Genomic DNA, 22,300 nt, shown 5'->3' on the forward strand with positions numbered 1-22,300 from the left:
TAAATTTGGAGCGCTTGAAATTGAAAATTTAAAAAAAATGGAACTAAAATCAAATCAAATTAACAAATATGATGATCAAATTGATATTCATACAATAATTTGACACGTGTCATCATATTAGATTGACACGTGACACACTACAGACGTGACACATGGCATAAATATTTAAAAAAAATTTTAAAAATTCAAAAAACGAAGAGCTGACACGTGACACTTACTTAACTGTGTTAATTCTATACTAACAAAAAAGACCTAATTGTTAATAATTTACAAAAAAAAATATGAACCTAATATAAAAATAGAGGATTAAATTGATATTTTAGTAAGAAACAATAATAACGAAGTATTTTAACCTATTATTTACTTAGAATAAGATTACAGTAAAATAGTAATTATTGCTTGATAGAAGAAAATGACAATAAATTCAAATCGGAAGACAGAAGAGGAAGCAGTGTGAACAACTTCTCAAACTTTCCACTTGACATTGCCGACGGCCCCAAAAGACACTATCATTCGTTCCTTTTCTCTCACTAGATTTCTGTTATTACTGTCTTCACTTGTGTTTGTGTGTGCCAAAGCACAGAGAGAGAATAATGGCTATGAACCAATCAAAGGCTGTGTTGTTGAGAGTGAGTTTGGTGGTGGTGGCTCTCTGCATAGCAGGATACATAGTGGGTCCCCCTCTCTACTGGCATTTCGTTGAAGGTTTGGCTGCAGTGAGCCACTCTTCTCCTTCTGCTTGTGCCCCCTGCGTCTGTGATTGCTCTTCTCAACCCATTCTTTCCATTCCTCAAGGTCTTTCTCTGTTCTCTTTCAGATCTGATTTCCTTAATTACTCAATTACCCGTTTCCTGATCTTGCTAAAAAAATCATCTTTTCTTAATTGGGTAGGCTTTGGATGAGTTTTCGAGATCTGGGTACTGCTGGTATTTTTACTTTTAGTTTCGTTTTACTTGTGTAAGGTAGGTGGGTGTTAGTGCAATCGTGGAAGTTGAATCATGAGTGCTTCAACTGATTTAAGCAATTAATTCTTAAACTTCTGGTTCTGTTCTCCGGGCATAGTGATTTGATGAGAGGACATTGTTGATAAAACTTGTCAAACGACGGTGTAGATGGGTTTGTTTCTTTAACTTTATTGTGCTAGGGTTTTTGGTTTTTGCTTTGAGACTTAAGTAGACCAGTGAAAAGTTACAAGTTTCAAATTTTTACATGAATCGCTTTTGATGGGACTTACTAGAACTGTTAGAGCAATGAAAACGGTGGGTTTTAAAGTCTTGATGAATTGCTGAGAATAATTTGCTCATGAACTTTCAAGTGGATGTTAGGGCCTAAAAAGAAACTTGATCTACCTCCCCCTTCCTCATTACACTTTACCATTGTCAATTGCTAGTTAAAAATTGATGTTGATCTGCGCTTTCACTGTCAAATTTATGAGACTACTTACAACAAATATGAAATTAAGTACCATAACATTGGTTATCTTATCACTAATAAACTGATAAATCCGCGATTATATTAATTGTAATCTCATTTTTTTCGTACTGTTACAACTATTGTAGCTCTAATTGAGTGTCATCATGATTAATTGCCAATTGAGCATGTACTGATTTCAGTTTCTTTCTTTGTTTCTGCAGGGCTGAGCAACACTTCCTTTGGAGGTTGGTTTCGTCTCCTGAATGAACTACAGTGAATTATATAATAATCCATCTTGTTCTTGACATACTTTTTTTTTCTATCTAACACTTGTATGACTGTAGAACTGTTGGAGTTGAAGTAACTATGTTAAGTAACTTTAAGTAGTAAGATAGCTATTATTAGTTCTCATAATTTAGGATCATAAATTTCATGCTTCACTCGTATGTTTTTCCTTTTTATTGTGAAAAGCAGAAAAAAAAAGGTTAATTCGTGGCCTACTTTCATGTTTAAAACATCTACTTATCTTGAACTATGTCCACTCTAGCTTTTTGTTTTATGTCACCCCAGTATCCATGTCAATTGCTTTGGGGCAACTTACATGATTTTGGATGTATCAAACTAAATGATAATGCCAAAATATGTACTAAAATTTTCCTTAGATTTCATGTTGCTTTATGATTCATTGCCCACTTTAAATATTACGAACAACAAATTTTAATCTTGTAATGGACAAGCCTCTGCTAGGAAACAACATGAAAACTCAATAGCAGAAGTTGTCATCCGCCAGCAGCATTCACAAAACATGTTATTTTCATTGATGCTTTTCTGTGGTTTCAACTTTCATTAACAGCAGCTTTTTCCTTTTCTTGATTGGAACTGTTATTCAGATTGTGCAAAGTCTGATCCAGAAGTGAGTGGAGACACTGAAAAAAACTTTGCAGAGCTATTGACAGAGGAACTGAAGCTGCGGGAGAACCAAGCGATGGAAAATCAGCAACATGCAGACATGGCACTGCTTGAGGCAAAGAAGATTGCATCACAGTATCAGAAGGAAGCTGACAAGTGCAATTCAGGTATGGAAACTTGCGAAGAGGCTAGGGAGAAGTCTGAGTTGGCATTGGTGGAACAGAAGAAGCTAACTGCATTGTGGGAACTTAGAGCACGTCAGAAAGGGTGGAAAGAAGGGCTTGCCAAATCTCATGCACGCTCTCAAGGAAAAGTGCAGAGTTCTTAGATACATTACATGATAATACTTTTCAACCAAATGGTTTTCGATACTGATAATAGAAAAAGCAAGTAATCGTGTCTCTCACCTGTGTTTGTGAAAGATCAAGTGTAACATACAAATGTTGTTGAATTTCTATCATTCATTTTTGGATATTGAATCCACGTGTATCATTATTTAAAGCAAGAAAGTGTTAAATGTTGTGATAAACTTCTGCATAAAAAAATATTTACTAATATCATTTTGTTTCTTTTGGCTTTAGCTTTGAACCAGCGTTCATACTTTTGTTTCCTCGTCATGTTTATTCAATTTTAGGCTTAATTCACAATGAAAATAAAAGAACCATCGAGTAAATTAATTTTGCTCAATCGTTTTAAAGTATGGTTATTCAGTTCTTCAACCATGAATTACCAAAGAATCCATTTTTTTTCTTGGTATAATAATTTTGAATAATGTTCAAAATGACTTTCCATAAATATTTTTTGTAGTATATGGATGGTGTCCGTAATGTCAGAGTGCACAAATGTAAAGTGAAAAACTCAACCATATGTCTCATTTACTCTTACTATTTTTACAGTTATGCCTTTTGAAATATTTAAAAAAAAAAAAACAAATTAAAAATGAACTATAACTTAGATGTAAAACATACGCAATGTCATTAAAACTACATGAAATATAAACTAGTGAAATGATTGTGCAAAACACAGGTGAATTTTACAAATAATTAATCATGTGGATCGTTTATCTTATTCTAATAAATAACGCCGTGTAACATAAATTAGTAATTGAATTACGTAAATATTTATCTACTTATGAATTCGATATAAAGAGAATATTGGAAATAAAAACTTACCGTACTAAACTTGAAAAAAAAATTAAGTAGTAACTCTTCTAAGTTATTACTTTATTTTCAAATGTTTTTACAATAGCTCAATGAAAGTATTGACTGTGAAGATTAAAGTTATAATAAATCCATATTGATCAACTATCGCGTTATGTTGAATAAATACCAACAAACTCTTTATTTCAACAAATTAGACAATTATTTTTTCATTAATTTTTTTATCTAATTAAATTTTAAGTTTCTTCTATATTTAGATGAGTACTAAAATAATAAAATGCCTCATTTGTGAGTACTTAAATTAATAAGAAAGTTAATAAAAACTCTTGGAAGTATCCAAATGGACAATGAAATTAGACTTGATTAAATTTTACTTTACATTGATTTAGTTGGTTTTTATCTTAAGAGATAGATTAAACAATAAACATGAGCATTTTAAAATTGTTAAAAAACGATTTAACTATATCAATTACAATTAACCATAAATGTGGTTATTTCAGTTTGATAATTAATAGAAAGTGAGAGGAAAGGGAGTGTGATTCAATAATCAGCAACTCATCAACAATCTTTGACTTTATTTATACAACGCTAGCATTAGACACACATGAAACGGGCTGGAGTTGATAATAAAATAAGAGCCTTTCATGTAGGCAAAGACAAAGATATCATGATAGATCTGAAATCTTAACGATTGTTAAACCTCCATAACCAATATTTGCAACCTCCAACCAGACTCGACAACTTGTTACTCACTTCAATGCTTTCTTGGACATGTTTCACACCATTAACAAAGTCCCCATCTGAAAATTATAACATAAATGCATGTCACGTCTGAATGAATCAAAGGCCAAATTTAATTATTGAGTCATATACGTAAAGGACATTGAACTCCAACCTCATGACCAATTTGATTTCAAGTTTTTTTTTCTCTTATCAAGTTTTTAGAGCCAAATCTGTTATCTGCAATCCTCAAATATTAACTACCATCCTAAAAAAAGCTTGAGAAAGTTCATAAGCAGATGTTTGTCATAAAAATAAAATAAAAAATTAAGAAGGCGAAATACCTCGAAGTGTTTTTTAGATTAATCGAGTAAGGAAAATGTAGACAAAAGGTTTTCCAGGAAATTTTCGAAGGTAAAAAAGGCATTCCTCAAAAATGCGCTAATATTGGAAAACAAGAAAGAAAAATCAAACCTTTCTAAAGCAAATAGTAAAGGGAACATACCAAAACATTTTTTGATTCCTGAGCGAATAATTGAGTGATGAAGAATCTAAACTGTTCCCCTTATAGAGTCGGCAACATGTGGAAGGAATATGGTAAGATCATCTAAGTTGGAGCAGTTTTGAATGCTCAATCCTTTCTCGTTTGCCAAATGCAATAGACATATGAAGCACAAGTGAGGTGAGATGTCACTAACGGTTGCAGCAGCATTGCATTCACTAGGAAAGTTGGCCAAAATATTCCTGAAAGATAAGGTATCTTTTTGACCCTTTAGTATAAAGAGTCAAAAAAACAAATCAATGTAAAAATTAGAGAAAATATCACATTGTTCATTTACTTTTAGACATATAAAGTTAAGAAAAAAATATACAACGTTAGCAATGGAACAGAATCCTAAAAAAAAAACACAATGTTGTGAAGAAGTCTCACTGTAACAAGATTTAGTTTGTCTTGAGGAAACCCAAAAGCGAAAGATTAATTTAAAAATTTATAACTAGACAACAAATATTTTGTACTCCGCATTTTCAACGAAATGGTGGAATATTGACATACCTGTGAAGGAAGTTTAACAGATTCTTGAACATGGTCCCAAATAGTAATTTTTAGTGCATGAACATCAACTTGTTTGGAAGTCTTGTCGTACTGGACTTCAATTTTATTGACCTGTCATTTGAAAATATGCATATACATCAGTTCTAACTGCAATATTTTCGACTGAAAATTAATGATAAGGACTATGTGTAACTGTTCTCCTTTCAGCACTTTATGTAACAAAATTATGTCAAGAGTAACTGTGAAAATTGTTCACTAAAAGCCACCTGGCGAGGCTGACTAATAAGAGTGTTGGAGTCCTCCACGTCACTATGAAGATCACCTCCGTAGTCACCAAAGTCATCCCCACCAACACTTCCATTGTCCCAAGTAGGGAATGATTCATATTCATTGGATTGTTCTCTAGATCCGTCTACAGAAAAACACCGTTAGTTAAAACACAACTTAGCAACAGATGAAAATGTGCTAAATGTATATTTTTTCAATATTTGTTGATGTACATTCTACATATAGAGAGAGATATATGATCACACTATACCAAATATGATGTTGATGTAATTAATGACATTTATCTCCAGAAATATATGATCAAATTACAGCACGTCAAGCTTGGTAAAATGAAAGTTTTATGCTTTAACTACTTTTTAAAAATATTATAATTTTATCAACTTTGACAGTCGAATGAAACAGAAGATTTTAACAAATTATTATAGAATTTATAAATTAATTCATACTTCATACACACACATAATATATATTGAAATCACAAATTTTACCTTGAAACCTGTTTGCCCTCCTCGCGAGACACTAAAGAAAGCATGGAAAATCATCAGTGATACAAAATAAGCATCACTCCGTGCCTTCACATTCATCAGTAGAACACTTTAAACCTCATAACTAAAAGAAACTACCTTCACATTCGACAGAAGGAACAGCTTGACAAGATCCTCTGGCTGATAGTGGCAGTCCTCGGGAAGTTTTGTATTGCAAGGCAATCTGCTTTCGGGGAGTAGTAACGATTTGGGATTCTTGGGAGAAGAAAATATATCTAGCATTTCCTTCTCAAGAGAATTTGTGAAATTTAATTCAACTTCAGCCTGTCTCTTACTCTTAGGCTGTCTAGTTTTTAGGGTCGACCCATCTTCGGAAGTAGGATGAACCTCTGAGGCTACAACAAAGACTCTTAACTAATTTACCATACTGATTTCCAAAAAATATAAAAGTATTCAAATTTTTATCTGATACCCAAACCGCACCTTTGGATTTTCGATACTTCCAATGATCAGGGCCTGCCCATGCGTTTTGCTTTGAATTAAAACCCAGACTCAAAAACAAATATCCGTCAACACTGTCAAATCTGTCATCCATATCAGCGTCAGGGGAGGGAAATGGCTCATCACTGTCCTGCATGTACAAGATTTGGAATGATATTAAAACAAGTACATTATTCACGTATTAATTATTAAAATAATAGTTTTAAAAGCCCATTCAAGACAGTCATTCATATATGTTCTATGGTTGAAAACTAAAAAAACCTGAGGGTAATTGGGAAAACTTGGATCTGCGTCAGCAATATAGCCTCCATCGGCAACAACCGTTTGGTCATCGTGATCGTCACTCCAGGCGTTGCTGTTCTCATATTCTTCTCTGTCAAAACCACTTTCATTATTAAAAGAAGTGTCAAGATCTTCAGCTGAATTCTTGTCGTGAAGTTGAACATCAGTGGGCCTTCTGTTACTTTCATCAAATAAGTTTACTATAGTCCTCAGAGTTGGAGAAATTTCATCCTTCACACGCATGTCCAACACCATCTGCTCAATACAATCTACAGAACAAAGTAAGTCCGCTCTGAATGCGCTCTTTTTCAGATGTAACTAACGACAGTTTCACCAGATTTTTTAAAAAGCAACACACCTTTGACAAAAGAAAGATCAATAGTATCTGAAATATCAGATTGATTTTGTTTTTCCATACACTTCGCAGGCACTTCTAGTGAATCAAAGAGCACCCTACATCCACCGTATACTCCAAGATTATTCATTAAAAGACCCTTAGCTCCACCTTCATCAAATTTTGCTGTTGTCTGGCGATAGAGAGGATCCACAACAAATGCAGCTGAGAAAACACAATAGCATACCCATTTTCAACACAACCTGGACTCGACACATTGTCAAACAGTAACAGAAAGAGATTAGGATTTGAGATCACCATCAAACTTCTTTACATTAAGTGCCTCGAAAGATGATTCCAATGTTGACAAAGGTGACAACTGCATACAAAAACAACTGTTAAAACAAAGCAACGTGTTTAACCAGCCAAGGCCAGGGATCCATAGACCACAGACCTTTTTGTTTGTTTCTTTCCTGCTTTCTTCTCCTCCACTTTCAATATTAACACCATCCAGGCTAGTGTCTGACTGACATGATGGCGTCATGGCTTAGCATTAGAACTAATTAAGAGCCAAATATTACAAAAATCAAAAGCAAATGTACAGCCCTCTGAATTTGAAATCATGCAGACATTCATTAATCATTAGCTAGTTACCAAGCATGCTTTAGAATTAGAGCTCTAGTAATTCGATAAGGAAGCCAAACAATCCTACTTGAACTCCTACGACAAATAAATTACCTAGGGAGCTCACTACAAACGCAGTTTTCATTTTTCAAAAAGCAAAAACAAGAAAATGATAAGACAAAATTAACCTTGCTCAGCTTCTTGGCCTGCTCTATTCATCCCACCAAGAACTTTATATGCCTCAGAATGCACTGAATCTACTCGTAATGAATAAATTTTGACTCCAGCCTCAAGAGTGCAGCTTGCCTGCCCAAACAAAATTCCAATGAACATCTGCGTTCTAGATAAACATAACTTTGCTTCTAGTGTCATTGTTGTGACATTGAAAGTAGTTTTTCACTCTTGTAAGCTAATTTGTGCTATGCATAAACAAAGAAGCAAGTAAATCTTCTAAATTACTTGGTCATAAACAGGGTTTTAAATTCTGGAGGCTGTTACAATTAAGTCAGAATCCATAATGCTGCAGGAATTTGCAGATATGATCGCAAAAGCCGCATAAATCTTCACGTTGGGGACGAAATTGTAGCCGTTGACGGCGGAATTCCAGTTTAAATTTAAATATATCACACGTGACATAGCACTATGCGATTAAACTCCATAAAACAAAAAATCTCATAAATTATCAAACTGCATATTAATGAGAACGTACTTTTTGAAAATTAGTCTCCGAGTCATCTTCTTGTTCGGCCTTGATGATATCAGTAAGGTGATCAATCAGGTTCAACTCCCACGTATTTTTCTGATTAATTTTCTGCAAACACAAAAAAAAAATAAAAACAAAAACAAAAACAGAATAGTCTTTAACTAAAAATATTTGCTTTAGATTTTACGTTTTCGCTGGCGAGTTTGATGCAGTTTTGGAACAAATCGAGGATTTGCTGTTTGTTGAGGCAGGGATCCGAGTTGGCCAGAAAAGGTTGGCTGAAGCCAAGGCTCTTGCGGCGGATTGCGGCTGCGCGGGCGGCGCGGGCCTCGTCGCGCTCGAGCTTGTCGTTGTTGGAGCCCAAGAAGAAGTTGTTGATGGGCGACTGAATGCGGAACCTCTGCTTCTGACCCACCAATGAGTTGGAGCTTAGGGTTCCCGCCATGGAGTTTGCGGATCGGTGTTAGGGTTTAATTCGGAAAGGGAAAAGTCGGAATCAGAGACGCAGAGATTTGGGAGAAACGGGAATGCGGTGGTTTCCCTCCAATTCTGTAATTTGAATTGGTGATTCTGTGAGAAACAAACACACTAGAGCGTCAAATGATATCTACAGTCTCGCTTTTTCTTCAATTATATCAATAATCAATATTTAGACATTTAAACATATAAAACATATTGCAATTAATTTTATAAAAGTATATTTAATATATAAATTGTACTTTAAATTTATAAGTTAAGCTAAAATACAATTTTGGTCTCTCATTTAAATTATTAGTTTTTTTAGTCTCTAATTACTAAGTGAAAATGGGATAATTTAGGTGTATGAGTAAATTTATCCATAAATTTTAAACTTGCTGTGCACAGTGTGCAAATCGTGTTTTGAAATACAATTTCTTTAAACAAAAGTCCGATTTTGAAACACTATTTAAGGTTTTAAGCTAAAAAAACTGAGAATAATATAGTAGTAATAAAATGATAATTAAGTGGAAGATTTATAAACCGAATAACCAAGTTAAAAAATAAATTAAATTAATAAATAATATTTTACATATTATTTATTCTAGTATATTTAATAATTTCAGGTCGCAATTTAAGAAAATATCTCAATATCAATGATAGATATATTATTAAAGATAATGAAATTTTAATCCACTTTTTTTGATACACTTTTAATCCATCATATTTCGATCATCCTTAGATCATCACACCACACCATTAATAAAAATTAAAATAAATAATTGAAGTTGAAGAGTGATTGAAGTGATAAGTTAAAAATGGATAAGAAAGAATGAGTTAAAATATCATTATCATATTATTAATTAGTTTTTTAATTTAACATTAAGGGTTAAATATGTAATATGTTTTTTGGTCTCTCAAGTTTCAGTGAAGTTTGGAATTAGTCCATGTTCAAAATTTTTTACCAATTTAGTCTTTCATCTTTGATAATACGTGAATTTAGTCATTTTAACCAAATTTTAATTTTGTTAAGTTTATCTGATGTTTCAAACGTATTTCATGATAGTATTTGATTTGTTTATACGGATTGACACATTTTCGCTTCAATTTTAACTCAAATATTATTATCATATGTGTTTAAAATGGCAAATAAACTTAACAAAAATTGGTAGAAAAGACTAAATCCACACATTTATAAAGATAAAAGACTAAATTGGCATAAAATTTCTAAAAATAACTAATTCCAAAATTCACTTAAACAAGAAACTAAAAACATATTTAACCCTAACATTAAAGTACAGTCTCCTCCCACAAAATTTTAGCAACTTAAAAGCAACATCAAAATGATCTTGTTTAACAAATATCAAAAGATGAGATAAATTTTCTCGCTATATATAATCTTAACGTACATATTTAAATTGCCAGATAATTAAAACAATAAAATTATAACTCAAATATTTTCAAAAACAAATATTTGAATTTTAGTTTAACTATGTCGAACTTATATAATTTGTTTATAATTTAAAAGAATAATCATGTAAACAAAATATAATTTTTCCAATATTAATTTATACAATAATAAACTAGAAAAATAATTGTCTTACAAATTTTACTTTTTAATTAACTTTTTAAAACATTTTTTACTACTTTTTTAAAATAAAACAATTAACTTTTTCTTTAACTTAACTGCTTTTTCTAAATAAAATAACTATCTATAATAAAATAATTATCTACAAAATAAGTTAAAAATATTTATAATTCAATTATTTATATTTACTTTAATAATTTTTTTTAAAATAAATAAATATAGACGCATATGTTTTTATCAGTGTGTTCTTATTTGATTGAGTTAAAAACCAATAATTATATTAATTTGAATCTAATACAATTAATTAAATAAAATATTTTTATCATTATTTTATATATTTGATGAGTCAAATATATAATTTCAACAAAAAAAAAACATAAATTATGAGAAAAGATTAAAAAAATATTAATAAAAACATACGTTATGTTAAATATTTTTATTGATAAAAAATTATAAAATTATTATTATTGTTGTTGTAATTATGAATTTAAATATAAATAAATTTTATCTATTTTATAGGTAGTTTTATAATTAAAAATATTAAATTTTAAAAAAATGGATAATTTAAAGAGTCATTAAAATTAAAAAAATAATTAATTTAATTTAAAAAAAAGGTATTTAAAAGATAAATTTAAAAAATAAATGTGGCCACCTAGATAATTATAATGAATAAAATGGATATCGTAAGACCCTTTTTTTCTATTTTACACTTTGTCTTAAGGAGGGGTTAGGTCTGGCCTTTTCAAGAGTCCAAGACCAGTCCACTTAAGGAGGGGTTAGTAGTATTGGTCCAACTTGGGGTTGCTCTAATAGTTTTTTTTTCGTGTACCCCGAATACGTTATAGCTTGGTGTTGTGTGAGCTGTTGTTAGGGCTCTCGTTTCCTTTAGCCCTCTTTTTCTCAGGTCAGGTAAGGAAGCTAGGGTTTCACGTTATTTTTATTTTATGTCATTAATGTTTTGTGAAATATGAGAAAAGATTGGGGAAAACGTTAGTTTTTGGTATATTTCTGAGTTAGGATTCAAATATTCATGAAACATGAAACTGTGATATTTGACGTTATTTCTCGTATTCTGGAAGCGTTGGGCAATTGTTGGGCGAGTGACTTGGTCGTTGGACGACTCTGTATTTTTCTGATATGCGCAGTTTTAGTAAAATTGACTTTTCCGACTCTTTAACCGTTGGATTGAGCTGAAATTTTAACCGTAGATCCTTAACACCTAGTTCTTGACTTTGACCGATCAAATCTTGAATCGGAGCTCTGTAGTGAGAGGAGTTTTTATCGCAAGGTCCCTGTAGTTTGGTTGTTGACAACATTGACCTTCGTTGCTTGTTTGGTGCATAACTTTCTCTATAGTTATTCAATTAAGTTGGTTCTTGTTGTATTTGGTTCTTGATTCAATAATCTTTAATTTGAATATAAATACAAAATTTTTGGAGTTTTACACAAGTTGCAGTTTTATTTCTAAAATCTCAAATCGTTTACATAATGTGTTGTTATGTGATGAGCCATGACTTGGTTGGGTTGGACATTGGTATGCATTTATAAAGCATGGGATTGAATGGGATCTTGTTAGTGCTTGATATGGCATGTGGATTTTGTTGGTAAAAGAGTTTCAACTCTTGGTGATGGTGGTTAGTGTATACCTTGATATAGAAGATGTCTAGATAAATGAAGGTATCCTAAACTCTAATAATTATTCACGCTCACATAGAGTAGAATAATTTATATGGTGAGAGTGGCAGGATTAACCTTGTGTGTAGTTGGGTGATAACCCTTGCGTTTAGACTCTGTAGAGTTTAGAAACCAGTGATCTGGATATTGAGTTAGAGAGTCATTTAATTGTTTGCTTTCACATGTTTTAGGTACTTACTGCTTTGCTTGTCTATAACCTGTTTTATAATCTGCTTGCTCAATAACTTGTTAAATATTTTACTCTAGCTTACACTTTTTCTTTGTGTCTGTTCTCTTTTTTGGCTTTTTTCTTTTGTGTTGTGAGCAGATGTGGAGACTCTTGGTGATTGTGATGTTGGCGGGGAGGTTGCGATGTAGTTAAGCTTCCTAGATCCTTTATTGGTCATTATTGAGCATTTCTTCTTGTGTACTGTTATTTGTAGTTTCTTACTCTTTGAGTAAATTTAAATTTCCATGTTATTTGTAGTTTCTTACTCTTTGAGTAAATTTCCAGTTTAATCTAATATGTGTTTAGATTCTTTTCATGGCATTGTGTTGTGTCTTTGGGTTTCCATTCCAGTATAATTTGTGATAACTGAAAAAGGTTAATTCTAATATACTTTATGTCGATGCTCTATTTTATACTATAAACATGAGACGTTCTATAAATTAGAATTATTCTACTAAATTGGGACGTTACAGATATCTCAATGATTTCTTATTTAACATATTATATTTTATATATTTATCTATATTTATATACTAGGGGAATTTATTTCTTTTAGTCTACATATCTTTTAATTTTATCGTTTAAATTTTAAATTAAAATAATTATTTTATCAATTTATTCTTTTAAAAAATTAACCGTCTTTTTAGAATTTGGCATTTTTTTAAATATAATAACTTTTTTAATTAAAAAATTACCTACAAAATAAATAAAAACTATTTATAATAAAATTATAAAAATTATTTGTATTTAATTTTATAATTACAACAATAACAATAATAATTATTTTATTATTTATAATTGTGACACGTAAATTTAAATTATATTAATGTTAAATATCAAAATTATATAATTATTTTATTTTAATTTTCTTAAAATTATTATTATATAAACTTTTATAATATAAAAAGTACTCATATAAATAAGGTTAAAATACCTTTTTATTCTCAATTTTTGTCAAGTTTTGTCAAATAAGTCCTAACTTTTGTTGTGTATTCAAATAGGTCCCAATTTTTGTCAATTTTGTTCAATTGGGTCCTTTTTGCTAACACCGTTTAAATCATTAACGAACATGAACACTAACTGTCACATGTCACTTCATATTTTTTTGGATTTTTTTTTGTTAATTTTTTTAGGGTTAAATATATTTTTGGTCTATCAAGTTTGAGTGAAATTTGGAATTAGTCTCTCTTCAAAACTTTTGACCAATTTAGTCATTTATCTTTAAAAATGCGTGAATTTAGTCATTTTAACCAACTTTTGTTAAGTTTATCTGAAGTTTCAAGTGCATTTTATGATAGTATTTGAATTGTTTACACCATTTGACACATTTTTGTTTCAATAGTAACTCAAATATTATCATAAAATACGTTTAAAATGTCAAATAAACTTAATAAAATTTGGTAAGAATGACTAAATCTACATATTTTTAAAGATGAAGGACTAAATTGGTATAAAGTTTCGAAGAGTGACTAATTCCAAAATTCACTGAAACTTAATGGACCAAAAATATATTTAACCAATTTTTTTAATTTTGTTTTAATTTTTTTAAAATGTCCACATGTCAACCCAGTAACGTGCCACGTGTCAAAATCAATGTTTTATATTCAATTTGGTCCATATATTTGTTATTTTTGTTCAATTTAGTCCCAATTTTGTTTAAAATTTACCAATTTGGTCCCTATCAAAGATGTCACCAAATTTAATTTTTATATCAAAGTTATAATGATGGAATTTTAATATATTATATAAAAATATTTAATAAAAAATGTGAATTTTAATATAAAAATTAAATTTGGTTTCAATTTGGAGAGGGACCAAATTGGTTTATGTTAATAAAAATTGGGACTAAATTGAACAAAAATAACAAATATAGGGACCAAATTGAATATAGAACATTGACTTTGACACATGATACTTTGCTGGGTTGACACGTGGACATTTAAAAAAAAATTAAAAATTTAAAAAAAAATCAAAAAATCAAAAAAACCACGAAGTGACACGTGGCAGTCACTGTTCATGGTTGTTAATGATTTAAACAGTGTTAGCAAAAAAGATCCAATTGAACAAAATTGACGAAAATTGGGACCTATTTGAACATAAAACCAAAATTAGAATTTATTTAACAAAACTTACGAAAATTGAGACCAAAAAGGTATTTTAACCTGTAAATAAACTTAGCCATTTGAGATTTCTGCATGTGAAGAGATCCAACAAGCTCAACCAACTCATCCAAGTCAGAATTTTACATCCCAACAAACTCAGTCTACTATAAGACTCATCCATTTATAAGGAGGAGCCCTGTTTGGAGACCATGAAGACTTTATTTATCTTCATTTTGCAGCTTGGATATTTATTTAGAAGCTGACTATGTAATTCATTTTGTGTGGAAGTCATATCTTTTGGAACTTCATTATGTATTATGCACCTTATTTAATCATTGATTTTGCTTAACACCTTAAGTCTTTTGACGAACAATGTTATCTATTCGAATGCATTTGGGATTAATATCATGTTTATTTGCAACATAATTTAACAACATATGTATTTGGAAGTTGACTATATAATTCGTTTTGTATGGAAGTCATATCATTTGGAACTTCATTATGTATTATGCACCTTATTTTGCTTAACAATTTATTTTGCTCAACACCTTATGTCTTTTGACGAACAATGTTATCTATTCAAATGCATTTGGGAATCATGTGTATTTGCAACATAATTTAACTTTTATGCTTCTATTTAAATTACTCAAAGTCTAATTCATTCAATAAAATTACTTAACAAAAACATACACCACTTATCATTCATTTAATAAAATTTAATTACAAAAACATACAACCAAGTACATCACACTTACAACCCACAAAGTACATGACTTGCTAATGACAACACATGTCACTTTTACAACACTTCATGGAATTGTAAACAACTTACAAACAAGGATTATGTTAATCAAACCCATAAAAACATATCATCCATATTAACAAGTTAATCCATTTGTTAAAAATCATAAGAGATTTTTCGAGATTATAGATTTGTATCTTTTGTCTACCAATATTAACATCCTTTCATCCTTATTATCTTCCTTATATCATTTGAAATAATTGCACCTTTTAAATTCTTCATTTCCACCAATTTGTTGTTTACAAACTCCAACAAAAACAAACATTTAACCGAAAACACTCATTGTCAAAAGAAAAAATATATATAGGTCCAATCAAAATTAAAATCATAAATTAAACCTTGTTGTTGGGGACTCCAAATCTGTTTTCCATCATTTTTAACAATTTTAGCCACTTTCAACATTGTAACCTTCCCACAATGACAAACTGGTGTTCCACCAAGGCCCCTATACCAACCATATATGGTTTTGTATACCCCACAAAGAACATGAACAACCCTGATTGCAAGACATTGCAGACTTTATCAACTAATACTGCGAAAAATAAGAAGATAACACAAACCCCAAATCACTCATTAGGACAAAACTTCAATCTTCTCCATTAAAAGGAAAACCTTAACATGTAAACAATCACATTTACACGGTATAATTATATTTTTTTACACATATCTCTTATCTATTGCCATATCAGCACACTCTTAACGTCATTTATGAAAAACTAACGGGATAAACTTATTGATGCAAATTAACAAATTTAAAGATCAAATTGACATTATTTTAAAAGTAAAAATCAATTTGACACACCATCGCTAAAATGATAATTATATTAGTAATTAAACCCTATTTTTAACATATAGATTATAAAATTGAAATAATGTATACATAATATTAAATAGTTATATTTAGGGATAACAAAATTTGTTACAACAATTTATAGATATTTTTAAATACAGAAAATTTAAAGGTACAATAACCACCGATAACAAATTTCTTTTAGCAAACAAAAGTTACAATGGATCAACACAATAATACAAATAATAGAGGATAAATTAGTTATATCTTTTAAATATATGAAAAGATTATTCAAAATAAGATATCATAATCCATCTTATCTGGTGGTAAATAAATAGTCATCCCGCTCCAATTACAGAACAGGGACAAAACTGCATTTGTGTTCTATAATTAAGAAAGCAAAAACCGTAGCAGTGAGTAGAAGAAGAAGAAATTTAAGATCACAAAAACGTGGAAAGGACAAGAGAGTAATATCAATTGACCATCTTTACGCATATTCGAGTCTTGTCTGTTCGGTTGGTTCTCTCTTTCCTGTTTAATTCCTATTTTATTTTGTCTTTCCTCTTTTCAGATTTGGTAGGCGGCTCCTCCAAATCGGACCCTTTTTCTTTCCAATTCCCTCTTCCTCAATTTTACCCAACACAACACCTTCTCTTCAAGTTTCCCAAAACAAACATAACTGGTAAAACGTTCATTAACCTTTTCAAGGTTTGTTCCATTCCAAAGAACAAAAGCTACGCACCTCTTCCCTTCCCCCATCATCGAGAATTGTCTCAAGTTTCGTTTTTTACGTGCTGGGGTTGCTCAGATTCGAATTGGGTATCGAGAATGTTCAACGGTATGATGGATCCCGATTTGATAAGAATCGCTCAGGAGCATATGAGTCGCATGTCACCTGCTGAGTTGGCTCGGATCCAACAACAGGTATGTCTTTTATCCTTCTCTACTCTTCCATGCAATTGTATTTGTGGGTTTGTCGCATTATTTCTTAGGCTCCGAGGTGCAATGTCAGAATCAGGTTTTTAAATTGCTGTGGCATTTGCAGTTTCGTCGCGATCGTTGATTTCGCAAAATAGTTTTATTGATGCGGCCACAATTGCTGCCAGGGGATTTTTTTTTTAAATCCATGTCAGAATTAACTCTAATTCGTTATGAATTCATCCCTCTATGATGCCCTTTTCGGAGGGTACAAAATGGGCAAAAATAGGTGGTTTTTGTTGAAGAAGCTCTCAATCTAAACTTTTTATAATTATGGTTTGGCTATGTTAAACCCTTTTTTTAATGTCTGTGTTTTGTGGAATTTAAATTTGAATGTTAGGTTATGGAATGCTAGTATTTAGGATAAGTGTTTTTGGTTTATGTGAAGGAACATGTCTTGGGTTTTGATGCCGAGGTTTGTATATAGGATCAATGTTAATTGTGGTGTTGTGCAATGTTACTTGGAATTGCAGATGATGTCTAATCCAGAGCTGATGAGGATGGCCTCGGAGAGCATGAAGAACATGAGTTCTGAGGACTTTAAACTTGCTGCTGAGCAGTTAAAGCATACTCGCCCGGAAGAAATGGCTGAGATTGGTGAGAAGATGGCCAATGCGTCCCCTGATGAAGTGGCAGCGATGCGATCCCGGGTTGATGCCCAGATCAAATATCAGTTGAGTGCAGCTGAGATGTTGAAGAAGCAGGTCAGTTGTTAGTGAGAACTTTAACTGGTAGTGTCTTTGTAAAACATGAACCGTAAACCACTGGAATTTTTTTTTCTTTTATCTTATATATTGATTAGTTATGCATGAAATGCGACAATGAGATGAATCGATGTTTTAGGAAAAAAAGGACGACAGTTTAGGAGTATGAAAGAGTTGATAACAGGCACATTCGATTCTTTCTGTTGGATGCATACTACTATGACAATGTGGCAGTGTGTTACTCCTTGAAACCTAAAATAATTCGCTGAAAAACCAAATTATCATACAATGAGGAAAATGCTTTTCCAGAAGTATTGATCCATTGAGAAAGATACATAAATGAAATTACATTTAGATAATTATTTTGTTCAATGGAATGTTCTAATCAGAAAATATACATGCCGTCATTGCATAATAGTTATAGACACGAATATGCACTATCTACTACCCTGACAACATATTACAAATTTTTAGTTTCTGTAAATATCTGTCGTGTGCCTTGATGAACCAAAATTAAATCTTTCAGGGCAATGAACTTCATAGTCAAGGAAAGTTCAGTGAAGCTTTGAAGAAGTATATGCTTGTAAGTAAACTTTCTGTGGCCACTTTAGAATTGAAACATGGGACTAAATTATCATTTTTTTATTCCATTACATTAATTTAATTTTTAATATTATAGGCTAAAGAAAACATCAAAGAGATTCCATCTTTTCAAAGTAGAAAGCTTCTTTTGGCATGTTCTCTCAACTTGATGTCCTGTTACTTGAAGACAAGGCAGTATAATGAGTGCATAAAAGAAGGTTCTGAGGTATTTGTAATTCCTTTTCTTTTGCCATTGAAATATGATGTTAATCGTAAACTGTAATAGCCAACTTCAATATTGAAGTAGTGGGAATTATGTGGAAATTCTTTGGCTTAGAAATAGGAAAGAAAGAAATTATTTCACCATACTATTTTTCTTCTGTAATAATGCAAATATAGTCTTGATTCTAATTGGCTATTTGGAAATTGGCTGTTTCATCGTAGAAGTCTATTAATGTGCTTTAACTATGGTAGGTTTTGGCATATGATGCGAAGAATCTTAAGGCTCTTTATCGAAGAGGTCAAGCATATAAGGAACTAGGTCGACTAAATGTGAGCTTTGTTGTGACTCAATTAACTTTTTTACATCAAAATTGACATTTTATTTCAGTTATATTTAGTACCATTCCTGTTTTCTTAGGATGCTGTTTCTGATCTGAGCAAGGCGCATGAAGTGTCCCCTGATGATGATACAGTTACAGAGCTTTTACGGTGTGATGCTACTTCCTTCCACATACTTGCACCTTTTTTATAAACAGAAGTATTTATTGATTTGCTTATTAAATATATGTATGATACATCTACTGATGTAATTTACGAGTCTCTAATTATGATTTATAGATTATGAGTAATTTTTCTTCAATTTCTAACTATAATTCAATGTAAATATTGGATTATATACTGAATTAAGTATATCTGTTATATGTTCACTTTCATGTTTTTTCAATTGAATCATGTGTAATCTATAATAAAAGAATTAATATGTTAGAAGTAAGCTGATATAAAGTGCTTATTTCAGGGATACCAAGGAAAAATTGACAATGGGAGGTGGTGAGCAATCGACTAGCGGTATGTGTGCCCCCAAATTTTTTTTTCTAGTTTACCTTTCACTTTGCCTTAACCCTATCAGCTTTGTGGTTGTAATAAATGTCATAGTTAAGTTAACTTTGTTTGCATCATGCTTGTAGGACTAGTAATCGAAGAAATAACCGAAGAAGTCGAGGATGTACCTCCTAAAAGCTCTTTGGAACAAACAGTGGTTCAAAAAAAATCTGGTGACACCACTAAGAGTACAAGTACAGTTAACAATGGAAATTCCACATCAAATGCAGACAGTTTAGATGCATTGAGAAAAGATCCTGAAGCTGTCAGGTAGTTAGCATTTTTGTAAAAGTTGTAAATGGTCTGTCTAGAAAAATTTCTCCCTAAGCATTTATAGGAAAAATAATGCAATAAACTTCTCTATAAGCTAATTTATGGACGTTTTTATACATATTCAATATGAGTTTTAACTTCATATAAACTAATTTTTGTTAATGGAGAAATTTCTGTTTTCTTTCTTATTTTCTTTTCTTATATATGTTTATGGAAAAAATTAACCAAACAGGACCTAAGCATGTTGTGTTTTGTTTTGGTGAAAATGTTTATAGGTCATTCCAGAACTTCATTCAAAACACGAATCCTGCCACATTGGCTTCTTTGAATGCTGGACAATTCAAAGATGTGTCCCCAGATATGATCAAAACCACCTCTGATGTAATTAGTAAGATGTCACCTGATGAACTGCAAAAAATGCTTGACATGGCTTCTTCATTTCAAGGGGACAACCAATTCTTTAGAGGAGGTCCCCCTGATTCTTCTTTCAACCCGGGATCAATGCCTCCCAATGTCACACCTGACATGTTTAAAGCAGCAAGTGATATGATAAGTAAAATGCCAGCTGATGACCTCAAGAAGATGTTTGAAATGGCATCATCACTGAAAGGGAAGGAATCTATTCCATCAGCAGCAGCAGTAGATGAGATCCAAAGAAATGTTTATCAGTCGAACATGCCATCATCAAGTACTAATGAAACTACTAATTATGGGGAATCAAGTTCTTCTCATAATGTGTTTTCAAATATGAGAAGTGGTTCTCAGTCAAACTTTCCTTCCTCGAGTACTGATCTACAAGAACAGATGAGAAACCAGATGAAAGATCCAGCCATGCGGCAGGTATGTTTCCGTTACTGGTTATGTATATAAAATGATTACTAGCTTTCTTTTACATACCTGTCTGGACTTTAAATGGAATCAAGTTTCTCTCTTTATTACTCATGTTACTGCGAGTAATTCCTGACTTTTCGCATGGTCATTTTGTGTTTTCTTTTGACAAGTACTACAGATTCTCCATCTAGAAACATTCTTGTCTTCAGTATTAAGTATATATTCTCTTACAAAAGTTTAATGTTGTTTTGGCAGATGTTCACATCCATGATTAAAAATATGAGCCCAGAAATGATGGCAAACATGGGTGAACAATTTGGTGTTAAGCTTTCACCAGAAGAGGCAGCAAGAGCTCAGAAAGCCGTCTCATCCATGTCACCAGAGAGCTTGGATAAAATGGTATCTTCAAGCCCAAACTCTACACTATATTCATGTAGTCTGGCATTCATCAATAAAATTTAGTTTGCATTCATAAAAAAATTGTGTACCTAAGATGAGGACGGTAAAATAGACTTGTGGCAATTATAATTTATAATGCAAGTGAAAGTGAGATCCTTGGTTAATTGAAAAAACACAGTATAGGGTTTAGATAAGCTTAGGTTGGTTGGTTGTAGACTTGTTTTAGTAATAAGATGAACCTTTTCACTTTGTCTTTGTAGATGCTTTGGGCAGACAGGATTCAAAGAGGAGTTGAATCTGCAAAAAAGACAAAGAACTGGCTGCTAGGGAAGCCTGGCATGATCTTTGCAATATGCATGCTCATTTTGGCTATCATTCTTCACCGGTTAGGCTTCATTGGTGGCTAGAGTAAGGGTATAACATTATGAGATAACCTAGGCATTCAAACTCAACCATAATCTTCTTGTGTGATGACATGATTGAATGAATTATCAGCCAAGAGACAATGGAGAGAGGAAGGGACATACATTAGTTACCTGGAAAGCAGTGCCAAATTGGCATCTCATCAGATGTGTCCAAATTGAGAATGTGACTGACTTTTTTTTTGTAATATATTAGCTTTTGAGTTGTTTGCCATTTAGCACTGGGAGGAACCCTATCATCCAATAAATTGGTAACCTTTTATCATTTTGGTATCCTACTGTAGCGTTTGATTTGTTAAGATTATTTGTAAAATGTACACAATTCCTTAATTATGTTATGCTCACTCAAATCTATGGAACTACTAATTAGAGGATATAGTTTTACCCCTGTCAGAAATCTGTTTATGTTTTATCTGGTCATTATTTTGTCCCATGCGATTTCACTCATTTTTACTGTTTTTAGTTTTCTGGTCATGTGTGTGGCTGCCATGCTATGTTCTCACGTTTGCTTATCAATTATTTATTGTCACTGATTCTTATTCATGGTTATATGTACTTTCTAGATAAAACCTTTTTGTGAAAGAGCAGTTTCAACACCCAATATATCTTGAGAAGTCTTGAAAAAAAAAAGAATTATCATGATTATCTCGAAAGATATCATCCCAGGTATTATATCTTGAAAAGTCTTGAAAAAAATTATCATGATTATCTCGAATCATCTCAGGTCCTACCTAATACCATGCATAATACCATCTATATTCTATTTTAATTAAATTGACTAACTTTGACACAAAAAATACAAAACTTTATTCATGTCATACATAAAAAAAATAAAAAAATCATCTAAATCCGATAATTTCTTAAACTTCATTGGAATATATTAATTTAGGTATAAA

At 31.5% G+C, this 22,300-nt stretch overlaps 3 protein-coding genes across 6 annotated transcripts; 2 read left to right on the top strand and 1 right to left on the bottom strand.

The window, feature by feature from the left end:
• Positions 1-427: 427 nt before the first annotated feature.
• On the top strand, positions 428-2,867 carry LOC114168529. The gene is made up of 3 exons (XM_028053389.1): positions 428-795; positions 1,635-1,658; positions 2,304-2,867. Exons 1-3 carry the CDS (start codon positions 594-596, stop codon positions 2,648-2,650), a joined length of 573 nt encoding a protein of 190 aa, XP_027909190.1. The 5' UTR covers positions 428-593; the 3' UTR covers positions 2,651-2,867.
• A 1,083-nt stretch (positions 2,868-3,950) lies between these two features.
• On the bottom strand, positions 3,951-9,073 carry LOC114168870 (condensin complex subunit 2). Of its 3 annotated transcripts, none has more exons than XM_028053839.1 (14): positions 8,661-9,073; positions 8,480-8,581; positions 7,959-8,076; positions 7,601-7,668; positions 7,465-7,525; positions 7,171-7,371; positions 6,792-7,081; positions 6,513-6,660; positions 6,168-6,418; positions 6,033-6,063; positions 5,523-5,668; positions 5,257-5,367; positions 4,708-4,972; positions 3,951-4,282 (listed from the first exon to the last, which is right to left on the bottom strand). In XM_028053839.1, exons 1-13 carry the CDS (start codon positions 8,916-8,918, stop codon positions 4,754-4,756), a joined length of 2,004 nt encoding a protein of 667 aa, XP_027909640.1. In that variant the 5' UTR covers positions 8,919-9,073; the 3' UTR covers positions 3,951-4,282; positions 4,708-4,753. The 3 variants fall into 3 exon arrangements, with proteins under 3 accessions (XP_027909640.1, XP_027909638.1, XP_027909639.1); XM_028053837.1 differs by having other exon boundaries at positions 3,952-4,282; positions 6,168-6,424; XM_028053838.1 differs by lacking the exon at positions 3,951-4,282 and adding an exon at positions 4,323-4,442 and having other exon boundaries at positions 6,168-6,424.
• A 7,418-nt stretch (positions 9,074-16,491) lies between these two features.
• LOC114169818 (outer envelope protein 61) lies at positions 16,492-21,801 on the top strand. Of its 2 annotated transcripts, XM_028055137.1 has the most exons (12): positions 16,492-16,581; positions 16,686-17,038; positions 17,566-17,796; positions 18,323-18,379; positions 18,476-18,604; positions 18,853-18,930; positions 19,019-19,089; positions 19,397-19,446; positions 19,566-19,749; positions 20,028-20,592; positions 20,839-20,982; positions 21,243-21,788. In XM_028055137.1, the coding sequence occupies exons 2-12, from the start codon at positions 16,943-16,945 to the stop codon at positions 21,387-21,389; spliced, it is 1,752 nt and encodes a 583-aa protein (XP_027910938.1). In that variant the 5' UTR covers positions 16,492-16,581; positions 16,686-16,942; the 3' UTR covers positions 21,390-21,788. The 2 variants fall into 2 exon arrangements, with proteins under 2 accessions (XP_027910938.1, XP_027910939.1); XM_028055138.1 differs by lacking the exon at positions 16,492-16,581 and having other exon boundaries at positions 16,943-17,038; positions 21,243-21,801.
• The last annotated feature ends 499 nt before the right edge of the window (positions 21,802-22,300 follow it).

The sequence above is a fragment of the Vigna unguiculata genome, chromosome 11, assembly GCF_004118075.2.
Source record: "Vigna unguiculata cultivar IT97K-499-35 chromosome 11, ASM411807v1, whole genome shotgun sequence".
NCBI classification, from domain to species: Eukaryota; Viridiplantae; Streptophyta; class Magnoliopsida; order Fabales; family Fabaceae; genus Vigna; species Vigna unguiculata.